Source organism: Argentina silus (genome assembly GCF_951799395.1).
Source record: "Argentina silus genome assembly, chromosome: 19".
In the NCBI taxonomy this organism is placed as follows: domain Eukaryota; kingdom Metazoa; phylum Chordata; class Actinopteri; order Argentiniformes; family Argentinidae; genus Argentina; species Argentina silus.
The window spans coordinates 5,364,979-5,381,348 of record NC_139673.1 but is presented as its reverse complement, the minus strand read 5'-3'; the positions used below and the strand labels follow the sequence as shown (position 1 = coordinate 5,381,348).

The following is a 16,370-nucleotide window of genomic DNA, read 5'->3' as shown; positions in this document are numbered from 1 at the left end:
ACAGTTTAAAACGCATACATGACTAAAACAGTCGAATGATTTGAGTGAAGTTATAGCCAAACAAGGTAAAGAAAACATCTACCTCATGTAGATCAGGGGAGACTGGTGGAAGTAGAAATGGTGGAATGGTATCAAATATGTTCCTTATTCCATTCATTACAATGAACCAATCCTCCGATTTCTACATCCACCAGCTTCCCCTGATGTGGATAGCATGTAGGCACATATGATCCAACACCTTTACAATAGATGAGGGAAAGGTTGAAAACAGAGAATCTCAATCACCTAACATCTAATAAAAAGCAATGAGTAGAAGAGGCTGTATGATATTGAGCCTAACTAATATTTGATTCAAAGGTAAAATTGCATGATCTTTGTTGTAAAAAGTAGAATGCTCTTGTTTTGTTTTCTAAAAGGAAGTAGAGTTTACAGTATAGATAGCACAGGATAGAACAATATATTCTGTCACCAAGTCGAAATAAATAATGTATTGTTAAGTCCACCTTAACAGAGTTAAAAGAGATAGTTTTTGCTTTTATCCTACTAATACTTGACTCCAAAATTAATTAATTTGTAGGATAGCTTCTCCAAAACGCATAAACATTGCCTAGCCACATTACGTTCAAGCGCGTTCAATTCTGACAGAATGCAACTCTGAAACAATCATGAGTGAATCCAACGAGTAGGCCTACAGTAACAATGTTTTTCATCACTTAGTTACAATGTATCATATACGCACATGAGAAGACTGAAAACCAGCTGATAACACAATATTCGCACTTCGACCTATCAAACCACTTTTGTCCTTCGTTTTCTTTATTTAGACTATGTAGATCAGTCAGTAAAAAATGTGCTTTCCGTAAGCGTATGGCAGGGCTCCAGAAAAACGCAGAGTAGAAACGTTAGTAGTAAAGCTAGTTTGTAAGCACATGGGGGGTGGGGGGGAGAGATCAAACCCTCAGGCAAATCAGTTAACAGTACATATGCATGCATTATTTTCGTTGCATTTTGGCCAAATATTGTCAATAAGAACGGTGTAGTATTGCTTTAAGTAGTTTTATAAAATAATCTCTGGTTTTATCTTCAAAAAAAAGAAAAAAAAAAAGAAAAACAATATAGGGAAGCCAAAAATAAAATAGTAATGACGTGTTAACTCAGTAAAACAACAAAATAGTAAAAAAACGTGTATGTATCAAATGTTGCATTTGATTGAGTGTATTTGACAGTCTCCTGTTTTTATAATCGCTCCGCAAAAATAATGTTCGCTCCCCCGACCTCTGAGCTATGACACAACCGCGACAGGCAGGCAGGGCACAGCGCCAAACACGGGAACAACTCACCATTTGTGCCTTGCTGCTACCGGAATTGTCGACCATCCCTCCGTCCTAGGTTATCCTTTTCCCTCTTCGTTGGCACGCTTTCAATCACTTGTAAACACACAGGGAAATAGTGCATGCACGGGGGTTTAATTGATCCACCAGGAGATAGGCGAATGTATACTCTTCCACTCAAACGTATTTTGTATCTACTTATTTTTTAATTTAGAGGACGGACACGAAAAATGGCCCGATCTCATATCTCGAAAAGCTTAGCGTTGAGGTAACTCCCTTGACTCGATTTTCCTCCCCTTGAATTACACCCCCGCCTAGGCGCACAACATCATTAGGGTCCGCCCAGTGACAGCAACAAGTTCTAGAGTTCCAGCGTTACGTTGCTGAGTAGTTACAGCACGTATGCAAATCAGATATACACCACTGTGACTGTCACAGTCCTAATCTCTTATCAATGCAAAATAGGGCCTATTAAACAACACTTGAAAGACTCGTGTGCGGTGGCAGTCAACCTACCTCAATACTGGCAACTACACTGACGGTCTTTCACATTAGTTTCCATAATAGAATTGCATTAAATAAGATGTGGGCAACTGAGATGATACGTATCTGACGTATCTATGATACGAATGATTACATTGCAAAATGTATAGGAAAACGAAATGTATAGAATTTTCCTTTTAGTGGGAATGGCTTTTATAAGCTCATAGAGGAGTCAACATTCAGCTGTATTGTACAAAAATGTCATTTAATGAAAATTGAAATGTGTAAGGTATACAATTATCTGCAGTAAATACTCATTAAAGTTACAATATGCCTCTCACACACTATAAATAAGAACACGATCTGATATAGCTCAATTCTGCCCCCGTGTGGATATAAAGTGTTGTTCATGTTGCCTATGATTCTATGGTTCACTCAATTGGGTGTAGGAAGCAGGTGGTAACAATATATTATTTTCTTTGTATCATATCCTTCCTCCCCATTTAAATTCTTTAACACTGTACATCAAAGTTGTTCTTCATAAGATAAGATAACTCGTAAAATAACTCATATTCTGACACATGTAAATCACATAACAGACACAGGATAAAGTGTATATTATTTAATTTGATTTAATATAGCAAAACAATACCTATAATCAAATACAAAGATATAGTGTTTCCTATAACATAATAACATTTCAAGTTATTGCATTGAGCACTCAGTAACACTTAAGTATCATGGAAGGTTAAGAAGCAGATTGTCCCATTAGTTGCATAGTCCAGACAAGTGCAGTGTACTGCTTACACCTGGTGTTGAGTGCAATATCCATATACATCTAGTCACACACACTGACACACACACACACACACACACACACAGACACAGACACAGACACACAGACACACACACACACACACACACACACACACACTGACACACACACACACACACCTACCTTTCACATACGGTCTGCACTACCAAACACTCTTCATCTTTAGCCACAAAGGAAAAAAGGCCCTGGAACAAGTGACGATAATCACTCGCTCCGATGTCAAATAAAAAAAAAAATATATATTCAAAAATGTTTAGTGTACTTATAAAGCACCGCTTTAAAACCAGAATCTACAAAAGCACTGTGACGTGGGAGGAATGTAAGAGTTGCAGAATTACAAGGAGGTGGAAGGGGGAGAAAATACATCAAAATGTAGAAACAGGGATGTGGTGGCTTCTCTGCTAAGATCCCCTTCTGATTAGAGGAAACCCTACATGTTTCCCTCTTTCAGTGTCTGCGTAGATGTCGGAGGATCACGTGAGTCATTGTGATGTAGTGGTTAACCTCAGTGACATCTGCTCTGACAGGACACAACTGACGACAGTTTCATTGCTGAAACACAATAAACACTTCCCATTGAGTGACTAACATCAAGAACATCAGCGTTTTTTTGAACATAGGGTTAGGGTTAGCCTAACCCATTCAAAGATAGCCCGGCATAAGTGCTAGAATCCATACATATTATTTAAAGCATTCACACACATACAAGTAAATGTTCTATAATCACAGCCAGTCCCTATCCATAAGCAACCCTGTATCCAGTGATCCTCAATCCTGGTCCTGGAGAACTACAGTACCATAGCTTTTTGTCCCAGCTCAGTATTGACACACCCGAGTTCACTAATCATGGTTTTGAAGATCAGTTGATTGAACTAATCAGGTGTGATGGCACCAGGCTGAGACAAAGGCCTGAACCCACTGCGTCTCTCAAGGACCAGGAATCAGTATCACTGCCCTCGAGACATTTATGTAGGTCTGAAAGGATGAGACAGAAATTAACAAGATGGTCGTAGCTCTTACCCTCTGATAGGCTAGGTGGAGTTTTTGCTTTTACGAGTCATAACCTTAAGATCCACTCACGTGCCGAGGGAGGAGGGTTGTTTCTGGGCAGGGCCAAAGTCTGACGTTAGATCCCTGAATGATACCAGGGACTTAGGAACAGAAATACGAATTGTGTTGGAATGTTCATAAAAATGCAAAGCCGTTTAGCTTTCGGGAATGTTCAATGTTCTGGTCTGTTTTCAAAGTGAAAGAGGGAGGTAAACAGCAAGGCGAGCACATCACAGAGCTTCAGCACTCCAACGCTAGGAAACATTTCTGTTTGTAATTCTGTATGTCTGTCTGTATGTATGTCTGTATGTATGTATGTATGTATATCACATTACATATCCATTTTCAATGTCTAAATCAACCTCAGAGTATGTAGGCCAAAGGGTACATGACAGAAACCAACTCCATCAGGGTTCGTATTCATAAAGCGCCTCAGGGTGTGAGCGCTGATCAGGTCCCTCCTGTCCATATAATCGTATTCATTGTAATCAAAAAAAGGCAAAACTGATCCTAGGTCAGACGCTTCATGAATACAGACCCAGGTGAATGAGTGCATGTCCAGAGATGAATCACCCTGCCACTCTATTCAAAGGAGGTTTCAGGGTCAGCATTTAGTTCCCAAAAAAAGACTAAGGTCAACCTTTGGGGTGAGAGAGCCCTGCTTTGACTGTGACTAAGCCTCGAAATCTCTTGGAATGTCCATGCGTTGAAGTGTTGGGTTAGAGTGAAAGAGTGCAGAGAGCCCTGCATTAACGGTGGGGGGGGGGGCTAAGGTTTAGAGTGATAGGGGTCCATGCTTACGACAGTGGTAGGGTCTGGGGTAACAGGCAGCTTCGCTTAGAGAGTAGTTATGGTCTGGGTAACAGAAGTCCAGTCGTTAACACAGAGCTGCAGGGTCAGGGGTCGGGTGAAAGGTCACAGGTCACGGCACCAACTTCCCCTCACTGCATGGAGCAGGACGGGGCTTCGGCGCAGCAGCAGACGGAGGAGCCCATGGCTTTAGGGGGAATGAGGTCCAGGTCCTCGTCATCTGGGATCTCATCCAGCCGGTATCCATCTTGTAACAGCTGTCTGCTTAAGTCAGGGTGTACCTGGAGAAAGAGGTTAGGAGAACAGGTCAGTGATGGATTGATGGGAATCCAAAAGCTGTGTGGATACGTGGTAGGTATTGTGTAGTAAACACAAATAGCTTGAATAGTAATGGGAAGCTGGTGTAGGTGAAATAGTGGGTTGGTTAACACAAATGATAATTCCACAATAGCCAAAGGCTACTTTTAGGATCCTGCACACTGGCCATTTCACAGAGCACTGCTGTCCTTCATAGTGGTATGATGAATGAATCTTAGTAGCAATATGATCTGAGTATATCACCATCAGTGGAGGCTGGTCTAGGTAGAAATTACCTCAAACACCTCCACATGTTCGATACCATTCCTCATTTTATTCCATGCATTACAATGAGCCTGTCCTCCGTTTTCTACCTCCACCAATCACAATATTACACTGGGCTCACTCACCTCAGCTGAAGAGTATCCTGACGAGTACTGTTCAACATCTAGCTCATCATCACTGCAGGGACAAGACACAACTGGGTCATTTACTCAAATTCTTCCTTGACAAATGGAGGGCTTGACTCGAGCGCCTAGAGCTCTCTTTCCCTCTGCGCTAGTCAGTGAGGGATGCACAGCAGCAGCAACTGTTCAAGTACATGTTTTTGTTGTTGTTATTTTCATATCTTTTTAATTTTTTGTCTTTGTCTTTTTAGTTTTAGTTTTTTTTGTCAGGCTCACGCTAATAAATCATCTAATGTCGGGCTTGAGCTGGGCTCTGGCCTCATCTCTCACCAGGGATCTTCGTGTCAACAAGATAAGAGTCAGTATTGCCTCACCTGTCTGACTCCAATGCTACCAGGGTCGAGTCTTCAGCGTGCTGGCTCAGAGCAGCATAGCCCTTGTTGAACTTCACGCTTCTGGAGGAGAAACCAGAAAAACTTGATTGGTTACTGCTCGACTTGTTATCATATGCCATTCCATCAGATATGCCTCCCCCTCCCCCCCTCCCCTCTCCTCTTACCTCTTTGTTCCTTGTCTGGGCTGTTGCATCACTGGACCCCCGGAATTAAAGCCTTTCTTCTTGAGTGCTTTCCTGGCCATCTCCCTGTGCTTTTCTATGAATTGCATCACATGTGGCACAGCAACACTCAATGTAAACAACACATTTTGCAACAATTCAATATAAGCATATTGAATTGCATAGTTAGCTACTTACTCAATGGATTCTAGCCATGTGCTCTAGGCATTCATTGTGTAACACCACTTTATGGGGGCGCGTTCCAAGTCAACTAGCAAGATCCTTGACTCAGCAACCAATGGTCAGATATGAAATTGCTGCCATATCATATGATGTGGTTAGCTGATATATAAAACGTGTATTCAGGTGTTGTGAGATCTGTCTGGAGACCGCAATGTAGTCGACCTGGAACATGCCCATTCTGTGCCGTCTAAAAAAAATGCACCTACGCAGTTTCAGGTGAATGGCTGGAGCTTTAGACATGATGTAAGGTCCTCTCTTCTCCACAGGTCTGATACCCCCATCAGCAACCGTAGGCCTTGTGCTGCTGCCAGGACCCTAGTGTTGTGAAAATCAGGAATGAAATGGCACAGTCTGTCACACTCACAGATTAGCCTGGTCACTTGAACGGTGTCACTCACTACAAGATACCATTTAACAGTCCCTTGTTGGCCTTGCAATCCTCCTATTCGATGTACCAGTACTAGCTAGCAAGCTCCTGTATATTTAATATTGCTTTATTTTGTTAGCCAGCTAACACAGTCAACAATTCATGGCACATTTATTTCATTTGCTAATAGATAGCTAGCCACCAAATCAAAATAGGATAACAGCAAGACAGAGCCTGGCTGTGATTTAAAACAGCTGTCAAAGGAGATTTGACTGTTAGTGATGTTGTTATGGTTGTTGTTGTTGGGGGCTAGCATCTTAGCAGTTAGCAAGTTAACCAGCTAGCCAACTTTGCTACGAACCGACAAAACGTGGGACTCCTCCGGCAGTGCAGCGAGGAGAGAACCCCTCTCTTGTTCCTCTATAATGTCGTTCATGTTGTGATTTGTCACGCTTTACACCATAGTACAGGCATGTTGACACTTTCTGTTTTCAAAACGATCCACATAGCCAGACACGTCGTGTTAGTGTGCTGCTAGCCCCATCCTCAGCCGCTGGCCCTGCCCACAACACCACTTCCGTTTCCGGTCTGACAGTTGCCTTGGTTAATTACTTCACGCGCTCCGTCCTTCCTCCCCCAACACGGAGTCAGGTGACTGGAGGGCCCTGGTAGAACACTTTAGAAAGACATCCGTATCTTTGAGGAAATCACTGATCTGACATGACTCGATAGGTGAAAATAATGCAATGAATAGCTTGCACGGACAAATCCACTATTGTTAGATGTGATTACTTCAAGAAAGGGAGGATGGAAGCGTTTCTAAAGTTTTCGAAACAGGACCATGGGCTACCATGGACACTTAACTAAGACAGTGTACCTATGTAATTCTGTCAGTGTCTGATCTGTGAATTATTAATAGGAGGAATTAAGGATGCAAATGCCATGCAAGCCACTGACTGTTATAATGGATGGGTGATGTTATGGTTTGTTCCTTAAGTCCATCTTACTTAACAACTCTGGTGAGCCACTGTCTTACAACATGAGGTTCATGCAGTTTTGTGGTGCGATGCATCAAAGTACATAATCATAGTATGAGTATGAGTGTTCATGTCAACATACAGGTATGTTATGCCTATAAGTGTGTTCATTTGTCAATAGACCATGAGGAAAAAGAAGCCAGCATTGATTGGATCAAACTATTCAGCGAACCAGTCATACCTGAAAAGTAACATAAGTAACATTGCAAGAATGGGTTGTACATATTTTGCAATTTGAGAGAGCAGTCAGTGTAAAGGTTCGCTGAAAAAACAGATTCATACGACATTACTTTCTTTATTAGGTCCATAATTTTATACACAACCGGACAACATGGCTTTAAACAACATCATAGACATCGGGACAGGGCAGAGACTTGAGGAGCAAAGATTCATCCCTTGATAACCTGAGGAGAAATGGAGGAAAGATCAAATTAGTTGAGAGCTACGCGACACAAGTACCCATTGGTAAAATTGTTCAGACCACTGACATTTTCCACAAAACTTCATAACATTTCGATCACAAACATAATGATTTGAAATTAGGCAAAAACAGCATGGATTTCCAGTGCATAAATGTGTTGTACATGGGTAAACATTCACCCTGCAGGGATGAATCTATAACTTGTCCATGCCCAGTTCCTCAGGGGTGGAAATGCCCAGCTCTGCCAGAGTGGGCTGGAGTTCTTGAATCAGGTAGGGGTAGATGTCTTTGTGTGGCCCTGATTTATCCTGACAGAGGAAAGATGATGCTGTATTAAGTCTGCCGCTGGGAATATGATATAGGGTAAACACACAAACAGCTTTAGAAAACATGACTACGAATGAAACATTTAAAAAAAAAAATCAAAGGCCGGGTTATATTTGTCTAATATGGGAAAACATTTCTACAACGCATGCCACAAATATCTGTACGGAAACTCTGCTTGGTCTGCAAGGAAATTAGAAACCAAATTATGGAAATTTAGTGTGCTACGAACCTTCAGGCTATTCTGAAAATGTTCAAAAACTGAGAGTAAAGGATTAGAATGCCTGCTAATTAAGAGGAGCTCAACTGCTATTCTTTAAAGACGTTTAGGTGTGTGAGGATTAAAACTGGCTTCCATCCAAAAAAAAAAAAAAAAAAAAGGATGAATACATCTTAAAAAAAGTGTGGTCCCTTTCAAAGCTACTAGACAGTTGGTGTTGCATTATTAGGGGATTTGACTTGAAATGGAAGTGATTTAAATAATCTCTTCGGCTAAGTCATCCCTACAATTGGCACATTTTACCATCTGAAACAACTGTCAATGAACGGAGCGACAGGTTCGGCGTCACAGTAAGAGTTCTAAAACCAGTGTTGTGAAATAAATAGGTGAGATGTAATTACAGTGTACCTACCTATGTAAGTCTGAACCCAAATCAACACACCCAATACACAAACTTTAACGAATTCACTGATAATTGGAGGGACAGACATATGACTCACCTTGACTGCCTCTAGGATGCGGATGGCACTGGCCAAGTCATTCAACCTCCGACAGGCGCGGAGCGCTGAGTCAAGGATCTTGGGTTCAGGCACCAGGTCATAGCCAATCAGTGTGTTCATGCCTTCAAGAGGAGATGCAAAGAGCTGGAAAGTCAGTCATTAGACTCCTAATGAGTTAGACTAAGACATGGAGAGTCAATGATGGCAATATTATTCCTCTGATATTAATAACAACTCCTTCATAGATGAGATAAAATGATTCAAGGCATTTGTAGAATGATATTCACTGAGACAGCTAGCGCCTTAGTAGAAGTAAAGCTACTGATGTGAATACAGACTAACATGGTCTATAAAAAAAAAAGTATGTTAATGAGAGCTTATTTGATAGGTAACATGGGTGCAGTGGTATTCGTCAGCAGAGTTTCACGTGTCACCTTTCTTCAGTTCCCAGGCGTCAATATCTGGCTTGCTGAAATAAGTGACCCAACGGGCATCAAACTCCTCATCTGTCTCCACCTTGGCATGGGAGTAGCATCTTGAGGCTAAGGGGGCTGCAAAGTAGATAACGAACCAGTCAGAGATAGTGAGGACGCAAGTGATGAAATAATTAAGCAATAATTTGAATTCTTCACACACACGCACACACACGCACACACACGCACACACACACACACACACACACACACACACACACACACACACACACACACACACACACACACACACACACACACACACTTCTGTGTCATACCATTTAATTGTCACTTGACATTGGCAGACCAGGATTTGTGGGTCTACATATGGGACCTTCTTAGTTAAATACCTGGACACTACATAATTTGCGTTATCCCCTTTGCATCACAGTGGTCTATTTACAGCTGTGCAGCTTTCTAACGGGGTCACTCAAGGACAGGTCAACAACAACATGACCCAACATGACCCTGTATAATTCAACAGCGCGTAAATTTAGATGAACACACATTAGAAAACAATGTACACTCAGTATAACAAATTTCAAGTAACAAGTTACAGTTACAGTACACTGACATGACCGCAAGCAAGGTCTGAAGAGCTGCGCATTGTTGTGGACTGACGTCCTCGAACAAGCTGACTCGTGGGTCATCACAAGGACATTTGCTAAAGTTTACATGCTGCCTGATCATGATGCCTCCTTGATGTGAGTCACTGAGGTGAGTTACCAATTCATGGACACGGTATCAATAGTGTACAGAAGCACCCGAAATGTAATTTAGAGTCATATATGCAAATCAATGTCATCCTGACAAGACAAACTAAGCTTATCAGCTAGCTAACTTAGCTGACCAACTAAACCGTTATGATAAGCTGACTAACATTACCCCAATATTGTTAATCAATATGCCGGTGGTATGCTGAATCGTCACAGAACTTAGCTTTGTGTGCATGACAATAGATCAAGTGTTGCAAAAACGATGATGCACAAATAGCTACATTCGGTTAGCTAGCTACCGTTAGCTTGGTGCCTATTTGCTAAGGACAGCCGGTTAGCAAGCGAGCTAATACGTTAGCCAAACTGTTTTCTCAATACACAGATCAGAATAGACCCCGATGTTAATCTTACCAACGTAACAAGGTCGTTGCCGCGCTAAACTCCGTACTCCAGAGGTTGACAGTCGAACAACGGCGCTGAACATTGTGCCGATCGGTGAGGACCAGTGGCTAACAACACTCTCGTCTGCTAAGGAACCGATTCAGAGAGGGACATTGAAGAGGAAGTCACTGCATCTGCGCAAAAACACACTGACGCGCGGAGCTACGTGCCTGGCAACCGTTCCGCGCGGATGTCTGGCTGTGATGTCTGGCTGTGCTGATACCCGCTACCGCCAGTGGTGGACATGGAACTGGCTTCCGGGAGTGAACTTGATGTTGTTAAAATACTTTAAATTTCAGAATTAAATTTGTCTCTCTGGAACCCACCAGGGTCCCCCTAATGAATTTATTCAATTTTCACCACTGACTACGGCCAAATGCAGTAATAGCCACATAGACGATAGAGAGTGGTACCTTGAACCATCAACCTACATAAAGCCTGCATCCCAACCAAGCTTTATGTAGGTCAAATAGTTCAAGAAGGTTGACAATTTAAGATAACACACTTGGCTTGTGGCCCTATGGAGACAAGACAAAACTTGACGGGTCCCCCAGGCTCCGCCCCTTGATGGTGGCCCCTTGATGGTGCGTTTGAAATACATATGTACTTCAAATGCATGAACATGAGGGTGAAGAATTACTCCAGCTATTTCATAGTAATCATTCACAGAGTTTTCAGAGAACCAAGTTGATTTTGAGCCCTAATCGACTAGCTGGTGACTTTACCAATCAAATGTACCAATTCTGTACGGAAAAAAACAAACTTCTACTTGTAACCCTCATGTTTGTATCAAGAAAGCAGCATTGCAGCAGCATCTGACCTCTCAAGTACAGGCATGCACAGTCTCTCATGTCCACCAGATGGCAGCAACGTTCAGATCAAGTTACCTAAAACTACAGTAAGGCAGTCTTCACAATTGTACTAGAATGAATACTAACACACCAGAGTAAAACACTAGGTGGATTAGAAAACCTAAAGAATAGGCGACATAGTTTTAGTTAATCTTAACATTTTTTTTAAACTGCATTTCCTTATTTTGGAAATGTCAAATTTAAAACCCCTTTTTTGTATTAAGTCAAATTTAAACCCCCTTTTTTTTTATCATTCATTCTTTTTGCACATTGCACATCAAATAAGGAGCTTGAGGCTATTTGCTCTACATCAATATTGTGAGTGCACACTTGCAACTTCATCAATATTATTTTTTTATGATGATCCATCATTTTGCATTGTGTACCAGCCCCAACCATTCTGGAGCATACACCCAGGCCGTATTTGGTCTCTGTAATTCTCATCATTTTTTTTTGCTCTGAATCCTGGCAGTCCTTTATTGAGTCTCCATTATCTGCTCTTACAGCTTTGACTCCAACACTGCAATTACATCGTCAGCTGCACTGATTAATCCAACTTGGAGGAATTTCAGAAAAACGTTTTGAAAAGACATTTCCAGACACTCACCAAGGAAGAGCCAGGCTACGGTTTGTTTATGCAGATAAACCCAGCCAAGTTGCATTGCAATAAGATGTTTTCAATAGCTGCTTGAGTGTACTCTTAACCCGTAGTGTCGAGTGGGAAAAGGGAAACAAAAGCGCGTAGGAAGAGTGATTAATTCCGTCTGTCTTATTCTTGACACAAGATGGAGGAGGTATGCCGCTTGTCATTTTCAGTACATGCTTGACTGTATTGTTGAACATATTCCCCATGATGGTCATTCATTTATATCTCTATGCTGTTCCCAGCTTAACCTTTTACTCTTTACTGGAAATCACATAATCAATCACTGTCTTAGTCCCCAACAAGGCAGACGGAGAGTGTGTGTGTGAGGGGAGAAAAAACAACCTTTGGCCTGTCTTAGCAAGCAAGAGGAATAGTATGTTCTGTGGGCTAACACAGGGCAGAAAACATAGGCCCGGTAAATATTCAATTTAAAGGATTTCCAGATAAGAGGTGTTGATAAATGGAAGCAGCGCCCATTCTTCTAGATAAGAAAAGACGGAACCATCTGGAGGCAGGGAGATAGCGAACTCCCACGCCAACCCAGAGACCTCATTCTCATCTGCTGCAGGAGGAGAGGGGAAGGAACGGAGTGTGCATACTTTTATCAAGTTCAAAATGGATTGTATTCTCATCCTGTTAGTGGCAGGCTTCAGCCATCATGAGGTTTTTCTTGATAATAAAAACATTAAGAAGTAAACTACTACGATTATTATTATGATTATTATGATTGTTATTATTATCATCATCGTCGTCATCGTCATCTTCAACGTCATCAGCATTATTATTGTTCTACAGGGTCAGGAGTTTTCTATTTGTGCAAGGTATTTCTCCTCAAAATCAGCCTTGATTACTTGTGAGAAAACAAATGTCACTGGCCAAATAGACTCTCAGCATGTGAATGACCTTGTTCACACTCTCTCGCTCCTCTGCCGTTGTTTTTCTCACAACAAGCCACATACAATTTGGCTCTACGCTAATGCCTTTGTCACTGTGTTTTATCTGTTCTCTCACTCAGCTACTCTATCGAGTTATCCCTAATCACCCCTTCTGCATTTTATACTTGGCCCAGAATTCGTAATGCTTGATAACGGACTCAGGTCGATATGAGATTTACTTATAGAGGCAGCTATCTATGTGACCTGCATCACTGACTGGCTGTCTCACAGGCTCCTCAGTGAAAGCTGTTAACTCTGTGATAACAGCGACCTGCAGCGATAACCTTCCTGGAGTCTTGAGGACACACGGTTTGTTCCATATGGGGTTTATTGCAGTCACAGCTATTTTTTATTTTATTTTATTCAACCTTGGGGTTCTTTGCTTTGCTCTGATTCATTTAATGGGTTCGAGAAGAAGGTTAATCGCTGTGTCTGCTGGAGACAGAAGTGCAGGCTAGCCACCAAATGTTTGTCCAACGCTTCAAAAAAGCACTGTGTGGCACTTACTGCTTTTTTTTATTTTTTTTATCTTAGGTGATGTGATCTCACCCAAATATTTGGTAGGGGACTCTTCTTCATATGTGGCAATATTCCCATTTCACAAATCTGTTTCCCCAAGCCCTAAAGGCATTTTGATGAATTAATAGTATGAGGCCAAGTCTTGCCTTTGCAGATTTTCATTATGATCAAGGGAAAAGACTCTTCGTTCCATTTGACAGGGTTATCGTACCCAGCAGACTTGATTCAGTCTATATACTCCCAAAGAACTGTGGACTTTCCCTGGGACAAGCTCTGATAGTCTTTGATCAAGGAAAATGTACCGGCTCGGAGAGCTCAGTAGATTTAGATTTCAAACATGTGATTGTTTAGATTTTACAGCTAAGATGTTAACCTGCCCCTGGTGGATCATTGAATGAGGTTTACTGTTGTTTCCTCTTCAGCTGGAGTAGCACTTGACACTGTGACACTGTGTGTGTTCATAGGCAGTATGACCATAACACGGCCATCGTAACCCTCCTTTACTCATTTCAATACTTTAAAGAGAGGATCAAAACAGAGTGAGAGCACTCTGCCCCTTTTTGGCTCAGATGTAAAGTGTAAAATATATTTATAAATGGCCCTATATTGATTGATTGATTGATTTTATTTTCGGTAAAACAAATCGACAACTTAAAAGGTACAAATCCCAGAGGATAACACATGAACGTATTTTACAGCACTTTACAACACTATAGCACTAGGCATGGTATAGAGATGAGAAAAGTAATCGGCTTTCTAGTCTTCTGCTGTGGTTCCCTGTTCTGGAAGGGACACTCTGTGAAGTTATATCAACCCTACTTTTAATCCTTTTCTGCAGTATGTTGTGATGTACTGTTACAATCTTAATGATAATCTTTATCTGTTCAGCCCCAGGCATTTCATCTCTGGCTGGATGGTTAAGGAACTGTGTCTTATCTGTGGGTATGTCATTAAATCAGCTCCTGTAGACATATTTCACTCCCGTTTCTCTTATCAAAATCAGCATGCTGTGATATCCTTTTCAATCAGAATGTTGTACAGTATTATGAAAAAATATGGGCAAAAAAAAAGATACAATAAAAAAAATAAAAATATGTTTTCTCTGTGAAGGATTTATTTGAATTGGATTAATTTGTTATGCAAAACGAAACCAAAACTGCAGTTGTGTGCTCCATTTGTCTTGATGATGGATGGCTTAGAACAGTTTGGAACAAACGACTGTTTACAATACAGACCTAGCTTGTACATTTGAATATATGACAGTTGACAGTTTGACAAAAGGAGGACAACTAAATGAAAACAACAACAGCAAATAGAAGATATCGTCAGCGCACTGAGAGCACACATCTAGGACGTTAGTAAGTGCACATCTCAGCGTTTGTTTTTGTTGTTATTTTTGAAATGGAACGGCGGCTATTCAGTTCAAGCACTTGAAGAGTGAAAAGCTATCATTAATGTTCCCTGGACACGACAGCGTAGAATTTTTCATTGTGCTGTGAAAACAAGCTTTCAGGTCCCATTCAGACTGACCTCTGGAGCCTCGGCTACTCACTTCCCCTCAGAAAGCAGTGTTCCGTCTGAGTGAACGTTCTGATTGTCTCAGCACTGTGCTTTAGTGGAGGGCAGTGCAGAATGAACCCCTCTGATCCACTCCTCCTCACTGTTTGATAGCAGTTCAGTCAGTCAGCGAGGGGGGTGGACAGACCTCCACCCCCACCCCCACCCCCACCCCCAGGCAGACTCTCTTAGAGTCATGGAAACTGCTGTGAAGAGACGGACCCAGGGGTCTCTTGCTCGCTGTCGGCGGGGCGTCCGCACCCTCTCTCTCCTCCCAGAGTGCGCTGAGGGTCTCGGGGGGCTGATAGCCGGGTTCCTGGGGGTCCAGGGGGTCTTTGGACAGGAGGATGCTGATGGCGGGCACGGTCCTGTGCACGGTCATCTCCGAAGCCCCCCCTTCGTGACTCTCCCACACCTCCTGGACGCCCTTGTAGCGCAGCTTGGTGAGCTGGTGCAGACACCCCACTTTCCGCTTCATGATCTCCGCGCATGTGATGGTCTTTGTGACGGCGCGCCCTGACCCGGAGAACACAACCTGCCTCAGCCCACCACCACCAACGCCTGCGCCAGCCCCAGTGCCAGCGCCAGCGCCACCACCACCACCACCATCCCCACTGACGACCCCTATCTCCCCCTGCATGCGCGTCATGGCAAACCCCATGAGGTTACGGATCTTGCTGCCCTCCTTGACACGCATCTCCAGCACTCCCGAGGCCAGCCCCGGGAAGGGGCAGGGGCTGTCTTCCTCTGTTCGGCACACCTTCTTGAACCCCCCCTGCCCCAGTTTGAGTGCAGCTGGGGGGGGTTCAGACAAGGGGGTCGGCTGCGTTCCGCCGGACACGCTGTTTACAATGGAGGGCTGCCCTCCGTAAACCAGACCCTGAAAAGGTGGGCACCTATCGGAGGTCACACCCATTTCCATGTGGACCAGTCCGTTCCCCTCAGGTGCTGTGTGCGGTCTGACCTGGTACTGACTCTCAATACCGGCCACCCCACAGCCTGCTGTGAACATGTTAGCTTCAATCCTCTCCAGTCATGCAAGTCCAGTCAGAGGCTCTTCCCATGGGAGAACCAGCGTAGCATGATTTTCTAATTCACCTAACAGTTTGGTTTTTTTGCCTGTCAAAGGCTGCAAAGTTTCAAGGCTTCAGACAAGAAATATTATCCCGCTCCTACAGAGTGCTTTCAGTGGAGTCTTTAATGCTGCCTTTCAGACAGTGCTGGAAAAATAAGATAAACGCTTTGTGGTGAACTAAGGACACAAATGGGACAATTCAAGACGTTCTTTTTGAAAGAGCATCTCAATTTCCCCCGGCAAACGACATTCTTGAAAGTGTTGAGTAGGAGATGA

The 16,370-nt window shown here is 42.7% G+C and overlaps 4 protein-coding genes across 5 annotated transcripts in view; all 4 read right to left on the bottom strand.

Moving 5' to 3' along the window:
- The window catches only part of LOC310819438 (AT-rich interactive domain-containing protein 3B), a 36,193-nt gene extending 34,638 nt beyond the window's left edge, over positions 1 to 1,555 (bottom strand). Inside the window, exon 1 of the mRNA XM_083690731.1 lies at positions 1,341 to 1,555. Coding sequence (XP_083546857.1) covers positions 1,341 to 1,376 — 36 coding nt within the window. The 5' untranslated portion in view covers positions 1,377 to 1,555. The remainder of the gene's footprint in view (positions 1 to 1,340) is intronic.
- An 868-nt stretch (positions 1,556 to 2,423) lies between these two features.
- Positions 2,424 to 6,923, bottom strand: fam219b (family with sequence similarity 219 member B). 2 transcript variants are annotated; one of them, XR_014554778.1, is made up of 7 exons: positions 6,741 to 6,923; positions 6,219 to 6,327; positions 5,773 to 5,866; positions 5,588 to 5,668; positions 5,217 to 5,268; positions 3,079 to 4,790; positions 2,424 to 3,045 (listed from the first exon to the last, which is right to left on the bottom strand). XR_014554778.1 is itself a non-coding variant. In XM_083691125.1 (6 exons), the coding sequence occupies exons 1-6, from the start codon at positions 6,813 to 6,815 to the stop codon at positions 4,641 to 4,643; spliced, it is 561 nt and encodes a 186-aa protein (XP_083547251.1). In that variant the 5' UTR covers positions 6,816 to 6,923; the 3' UTR covers positions 2,424 to 4,640. The 2 variants fall into 2 exon arrangements, 1 of the variants encoding a protein (XP_083547251.1); XM_083691125.1 differs by having other exon boundaries at positions 2,424 to 4,790.
- Positions 6,924 to 7,697: 774 nt separating this feature from the next.
- cox5ab (cytochrome c oxidase subunit 5Ab) lies at positions 7,698 to 10,678 on the bottom strand. Its single transcript, XM_083690751.1, has 5 exons — positions 10,482 to 10,678; positions 9,316 to 9,432; positions 8,882 to 9,003; positions 8,017 to 8,145; positions 7,698 to 7,820 (listed from the first exon to the last, which is right to left on the bottom strand). Exons 1-4 carry the CDS (start codon positions 10,552 to 10,554, stop codon positions 8,032 to 8,034), a joined length of 426 nt encoding a protein of 141 aa, XP_083546877.1. The 5' UTR covers positions 10,555 to 10,678; the 3' UTR covers positions 7,698 to 7,820; positions 8,017 to 8,031.
- Positions 10,679 to 15,137: 4,459 nt separating this feature from the next.
- rpp25b (ribonuclease P/MRP subunit p25, b) lies at positions 15,138 to 15,818 on the bottom strand (the record flags this gene model as incomplete). The annotated part of the gene is made up of 1 exon (XM_083690843.1): positions 15,138 to 15,818. Exon 1 carries the CDS (start codon positions 15,714 to 15,716, stop codon positions 15,138 to 15,140), a length of 579 nt encoding a protein of 192 aa, XP_083546969.1. The 5' UTR covers positions 15,717 to 15,818.
- Positions 15,819 to 16,370: the final 552 nt, after the last annotated feature.

What these genes read in the sequence shown, in the direction of transcription:
- cox5ab (XM_083690751.1), bottom strand. Translation starts at nt 10,554, where the DNA reads ATGTTCAGCGCCGTTGTTCGACTGTCAACCTCTGGAGTACGGAGTTTA. An exon ending in GCAACGACCTTGTTACGTTG is followed by an intron (nt 9,433 to 10,481) that starts GTAAGATTAACA and finishes TCTACTTTGCAG; the next exon opens with CCCCCTTAGCCTCAAGATGC. An exon ending in GCATCCTAGAGGCAGTCAAG is followed by an intron (nt 8,146 to 8,881) that starts GTGAGTCATATG and finishes TTCCTCTGTCAG; the next exon opens with GATAAATCAGGGCCACACAA.
- fam219b (XM_083691125.1), bottom strand. Translation starts at nt 6,815, where the DNA reads ATGAACGACATTATAGAGGAACAAGAGAGGGGTTCTCTCCTCGCTGCA. An exon ending in CCCAGACAAGGAACAAAGAG is followed by an intron (nt 5,669 to 5,772) that starts GTAAGAGGAGAG and finishes TTTCTCCTCCAG; the next exon opens with AAGCGTGAAGTTCAACAAGG. An exon ending in CAGGATACTCTTCAGCTGAG is followed by an intron (nt 4,791 to 5,216) that starts GTGAGTGAGCCC and finishes CTCTTTCTCCAG; the next exon opens with GTACACCCTGACTTAAGCAG.